The sequence below is a fragment of the Miscanthus floridulus genome, unplaced genomic scaffold, assembly GCF_019320115.1.
Source record: "Miscanthus floridulus cultivar M001 unplaced genomic scaffold, ASM1932011v1 fs_430_3, whole genome shotgun sequence".
NCBI classification, from domain to species: domain Eukaryota; kingdom Viridiplantae; phylum Streptophyta; class Magnoliopsida; order Poales; family Poaceae; genus Miscanthus; species Miscanthus floridulus.
The window spans coordinates 181,512-187,678 of NW_027096742.1; the positions used below are offsets into that span (position 1 = coordinate 181,512).

Below are 6,167 nucleotides of genomic sequence, written 5' to 3' on the forward strand. Positions count from 1 at the left end.
AAGTCTTATTAAAATCAGGAAGTTGGAGGAGAGGTGCATGTGTCAACTTATCTTTTAGCATATTGAAGGAGTTCTCTTGTACTTTGCCCCAACTAAAAAGGACTCCCTTCTTTGTAAGCTCATTCAAAGGTGTAGCAATGGTACTGAAGTCCTTCACAAATCGGCGATAGAAACCAGCAAGTCCTAGGAAACTTCGCACTTGTGTGATAGTCTTTGGTACAGGCCATCCCTGTATAGCTTCTACCTTGGCTTGACCAACCTCAATTCCCTATGGAGTCACAACATAGCCAAGAAAAGACACTCGATCGGTGCAAAAGGTGCACTTCTCAAGCTTACCAAATAAACGTGCATCTCGTAAAGCATTAAAAACAGCACGTAAGTGATCAAGATGTTCATCCATAGATTTGCTGTAAATCAATATATCATCAAAGTAGACTACAACAAATTTTCCAATGAAAGCACGCAGAACCTCGTTCATTAACCTCATGAAGATACTAGGTGTATTAGTTAACCCAAAAGGCATGACTAACCACTCATATAAACCAAATTTAGTTTTGAAAGCAGTTTTCCATTCATCTCCCAATTTCATACGAATCTGGTGGTACCCACTTCGCAAATCAACTTTGGAAAACACATTAGCACCACTCAGTTCATCAAGCATATCATCTAATCATGGAATAGGGTGTCGATATCAAATGGTGATATTATTAATAGCTCTACAATCAACACACATACGCCATGTTCCATCTTTCTTAGGCACTAAAATGACAGGAATAGCACAAGGACTAAGGGACTCACGCACATAACCTTTGTCGAGTAGTTCTTGCACTTGTCGTTGAATTTCCTTCGTTTCTTCCGGATTAGTCCTGTATGGCGCACGGTTTGGCAAAGATGCACCAGGAATAAGATCAATTTGGTGCTCAATCCCTCGTACTGGTGGCAGCCCCGCTGGTATCTCACTTGGAAAAACATCCGAAAACTCCTGTAAAATGTTAGCAACAGCAGGGGGCAAAGAATGCTGCATATCGTGAACTAAAATCAAAGCACCCTTGCATACCAAAGCATATGCAACAGAAGTGGAAGCAACCAATTCATTAATATCAGATTTAGTAGCAAGCAAGCAATGTCCTTTCAATCTTATCTCATCTTTGTTACTACTAACAGATTTTACATTTTTATCGATCTCAGATTTAGTTTCTTAGCTTTAGCAACATCATCACGCACAATAGCTTTAGGAGACATAGGAAGCAAAACAATTTTCTTATCATGGTGTATGAGAGAATACATATTTGATCTACCATGATGCATACAATCTATATCAAATTGCCATGGTCTACCTAGCAGAATATGACAAGCTTCCATAGGCACAACATCACACTCAACAACATCATGATATGATCCAATAGCAAAATGAATTCGTACCAATCTCATTACCTTAACCTTACCACTATTGTTGAGCCATCGAATGTGATATGGATGTGGGTGCGGTTTGGTTGTAAGTGCAAGCTTTTCTACCATATCGCTGCTAGCTAAGTTGTTGCAGCTACCTCCATCAATTATCAAATGGCACGAACGCTCTTTAATGACACACTTTGTTTGGAATAGTGTATGCCGCTGATTTTGCTCTGCCTTCTCCATTTGTGCGCTAAGCACACGCTGCACAATGAGGCTCTCATAATGATCTGCATCCTCTACTCCAATCTGCTCTTCTGGTTGTTCCTCACTTCCTACATGGTCAGTAGCAAGCAAAGCAAGTGTATCTTCATCAAAATCACTAGTAGAGGAATACTCACCATCATCTTTGACGACCATAACATGCTTGCTTGGACAGTCACGCATCACATGTCCATATCCCTTGCACTGATGACACTGAACGTCTCTTGTTCTACCTGTAGATGCCATGGATGAAGCACTCACAGCAGGCTTCTGGGTCATCTTCGCCACTGAATTTGTGGAAGTAGCACGAGGTTTGTCACTGGATGTTGGCATAGGAGCACATGTAGTTGGAGTAGTAGTCGTGCAGGGCTGCCATGAATTAGTTTTCCCTGTAGAAATATTATTCTTGGCACTGGCACGTCGCCCCTGCACTTCCCTTTCAGCTTTACAAGCAAGATGAAACAAACAGGTTATGTTAGTGTATTCTTTATAATCAAGGATGTCCCAGATTTCACGATTTAACCCACCCAAAAATCTTGCCATAGCAGGTTCCTCATCCTCATCTAAATTACAACGCAACATACCCATTTGCAATTCTTGATAATATTCTTCTACACTTTTAGCACCCTGTCTTAGTTGTTGCAATTTATTTAACAAATCACGTGCATAGTAAGAAGGAACAAATCTAGCCCTCATGATTCGTTTCAAAGCATTCCAAGTTTGTGGTATGTTATTAGGATTTTTCTTGCCATATTCTATCCACCAAACAGTAGCAAAATCAGTAAACTCACTAGTAGCAGCCCTAACACGTGTATTCTCAGGAAATTCATGACATGCAAACTTTTGATCAACAGCAATTTCCCAAGTAATGTATGCATCGGGATCATATTTACCATCAAAAGGAGGTATCTTAAATTTTATCTTACTGAAAGCATCATTATTATTGGGTACCTCACGTCGGCGGTGACCACCCATACCTCTACGATTATGGCGTAGGTGACACCGGTCACGAGTGTCATGAGCATCATGTTCAGTATCAGCAGTATAATCATCATCATAATTATCTTCGAATCGCTCTTTGTCCTTGTTGTCTTCATTATGCTACTCTTTGCCTTTTATGTGGAAGTCATCAAAACGCTTCAGAAGAGCAGCAAGGCTTCTGTCCATACGGGCAACAGATGCCTCCAATCCTATAAGCTTAGAGGTGGAGGCAAGTTGGGTGGCCTCCAGTTGCCCAATCTTGTCATTGGTCACCTATAAATCTTGATCAAGTCCTTCTGTATGCTGCTGCACTTGCCTTATAAAATGTTGAATGATGCCATTGGTGCGAGGAGATTGTGGCCTCTTGTTAACATCCTCTGATCCTGACATGGTTTAAAAGACAAGGGCAACAAGAAAACAGGTGAAGAAATAAAAGCCCTACAGCTATTAGGATGTAGCTACTGCAAGGCGCTCACTCTCAACCTGTTACAAAAGCTCTTACCAATTCTTACCTTGCTCAATAGGAGGGAACAGCAACCAACAAGTCTGCAACCGTGGAATGAAGTGTATCGGTGCCGCAACAACAACACCTGTCAAGCTGTAGTCGAAATATGTGGAGCTATAGGTGGGCTGAAGCAAGGAAGTACTAGCACCACGTTAGTCACAAAAGCAAGCTGAATAATCGTTCAATGGTGGTACTGTGCTGGTCCTAGCCTAGACCATGCTAGAGACGCGAGCCTAGACACAAAGGAGGTCACAACACACCACCAGAAACAATGGAGAAGCACAACGAACAGCCCCCCCCTTTTTTCCTTTTTTCTTTTTTTCTTTTTCCTATTTTTTTTTTCTTTTTTTTCTTTTTTTTCTTTTTTCTGGGGATCCTCAAAACTGATTATATAAACAAAAAGACTTCACAGGAGTCACACACCACACAAACTTTTTTCCGAAGGACAGGGGTATTCCGGTAAAAACTAAGCCAAAACATATATGGAGGACGTGGAGTGTTTGAGTATAAGTAGGACTACTGCTGCACAAAGATGTACTCAGATTCGGACTCACAATAGCAGTCAACTGTCAATTCAGACTAAAAACCGATTCCAACTCAAACTCAACACCATGTGGGATTTGGTCTCCAACTCAGATTCCTACTCGGTCTTGAGCACAAGGATGTATTCGGATTCAGCAAATAGAAAGTTTATATGTTAGCATACGGCTGTGACTAGAACGTGACAAGAACTCGAAACTCTAAAGGACAAAAACTAAGACCAGCAACTCAACACAACCGATGTAGCCGACGACTCAACAAGCCCTAACTAAGCAGTGCTAGCAAAGGCTCAAAGGGTTTATAGGATCACAGTAAAACTAATCTACTATATTTTTGTTTTGGCTTTTCTGGACTATAGGAAAAATTAGAACAACAAAGGATTAGAAGACTCTCACCGATAAACCTTGCTCTGATTACCAACTGATATGATCCCGCTAGGGTTTGTTCCCGATCTTTCGATGAGAGGGGTGGGATAACTCGATTGACGGATGGAGACGACGTTCACGGCCCGACTACAGCCTTCCAAGCTGTGCCTTAGCAACTGATACACCACCTCCAATGGCTGCCGCGATCTTGTGGAGCGCGTCACCCGACCACTAGGGCACTCGTCCTGCAAGCAATCGAAGAACTAGCAAGAACAAGTATAGCAAGTACTAAATTACTAGATGTAGATGAAAGTTTCAAACTCAATCTCAATCATGGTGGGGTTCCAAAGACAAGAAGACGGGCGGCTGATCCAGTACGCGCGCTTACAAGCAAGTAGCGAGAGCTAAACTTAATCTAAACAAAACCTGCCTATTCTTGGTGGCGGCTAAGGAGTATATGAAGGTGGAAGGACGACCAGGGGGTGTTGGGGTCGTTCTCCAACCCTAGGACGCGTCCCTAATGGACCCAACTTGATACACGACCCATTGGACCAAACTAAGGTTACGCAGCACCTTTGGACAGATAAGCTCTTAGTAGTAATTCAGTCATTGCGGCTGCCTGAAAACAGATATGGACTTGATTCCAGATCCATATGAAAATAGACTTCATAAGGATTCCATGAAGTACTTGAACGCCCCAATCCGAGTCCGTATGCGACCGTGGTGACCATCACAAGTTGGAGCTGTCCTGGAGTCCGAATTCAGCCTCCACGAATCCTGGTCCCTTTCGGTCCTCTCCCTGGTTCCTAACCAAAACAAGAGTGCACACGTCTCCATGGTCTAAATATGATGGACAGGAACTCAAGAGTGAACTTACTTGATGATTAATGTGACGAGCACGGGCGCGAGTAATAGGACCAGAAACTGGTACTCATGTCGGCGTGGATGTATCGTTGGTGTTGATGTCCTCATCATCCTCCCCTTCTTGCATTTGAGGCATCCTCGACTCAAACTCGTCTTCTTCTCCCAAATATGGCTTTAAATCTGTAGTGTTAAATGTGGGACTAACCCCAAATTCTGCAGGCAATTTGAGTTTATATGCATTATTATTAATTTTCTCTAACACTTTAAATGGTCCATCAGCCCTAGGCATCAATTTAGACTTTCTAAAATTAGGAAACCTATCCTTTCTCAAGTGCAACCAAACTAAATCTCTAGGTTCAAATATTAGTTCCTTTCTACCTTTATCACCAGCAATCTTATATTTAGCATTCATACGCTCTATGTTTTCTTTAGTTGTTTCATGCAGTTGTAACATCAATTCAACACGCTTAGTAGCATCAAAATTTAGTTTTTAAGAAGATGGCAAAGGCATCAAATCAATAGGAGCATGAGGCAAGAAACCATAGACAATCTGAAATGGGCACATCTTTGTAGTAGAATGCAGCGAACGATTATAAGCAAATTCAATATGAGGCAAACAATCTTCCCACATCTTAATGTTCTTCTTTAAAACAGCCCTTAACATAGGAGACAAAGTTCTATTGACAACTTCAGTTTGACCATCGGTTTAGGGATGACATGTAGTAGAAAACAAAAGCTTAGTGACCATCACAAGTTGGAGCTGTCCTAGAGTCCGAATTCAGCCTCCGCGAATCCTGGTCCCTTTCGGTCCTCTCCCTGGTTCCTAACCAAAACAAGAGTGCACATGTCTCCATGGTCTAAATATGATGGACAGGAACTCAAGAGTGAACTTACTTGATGACTAATGTGACGAGCATGGGCATGAGTAATAGGACCAGAAACTGGTACTCGTGTCGGCGTGGATGTATCGTTGGTGTTGATGTCCTCATCAAAAATGATTTCCGAGCCTATGGTATGTTTGGCGCAAACTGTGCACTTATCTTGCACCGACACTAGCTCCCAACAGAACGAAACGAGATTCCACTTGACCCACGTCACCTAGGAGTACCATCGGGTGCATCCAAAATGATTTTTGAGCCTATGATATGTTCTGCGCCAACTGTGCACCTATCTTGCACCGACAGTGGCTCCCAATAGACCAAAACGAGATTCCACTTGACCCACGTCACCTAGGAGTACCATCAGGTGTGTCCAAA

The 6,167-nt window shown here is 42.3% G+C and overlaps 1 protein-coding gene across 1 annotated transcript; it reads right to left on the bottom strand.

Annotated features, from left to right (window-relative positions):
* Nucleotides 1-1,438: 1,438 nt before the first annotated feature.
* On the bottom strand, nt 1,439-2,631 carry LOC136531747 (uncharacterized; the record flags this gene model as incomplete). Its single annotated transcript, XM_066524395.1, has 1 exon — nt 1,439-2,631. A coding segment is annotated over exon 1 (1,193 nt), but the record flags the coding sequence as incomplete, so codon positions are not given.
* Between the last annotated feature and the right edge of the window lie 3,536 nt (nt 2,632-6,167).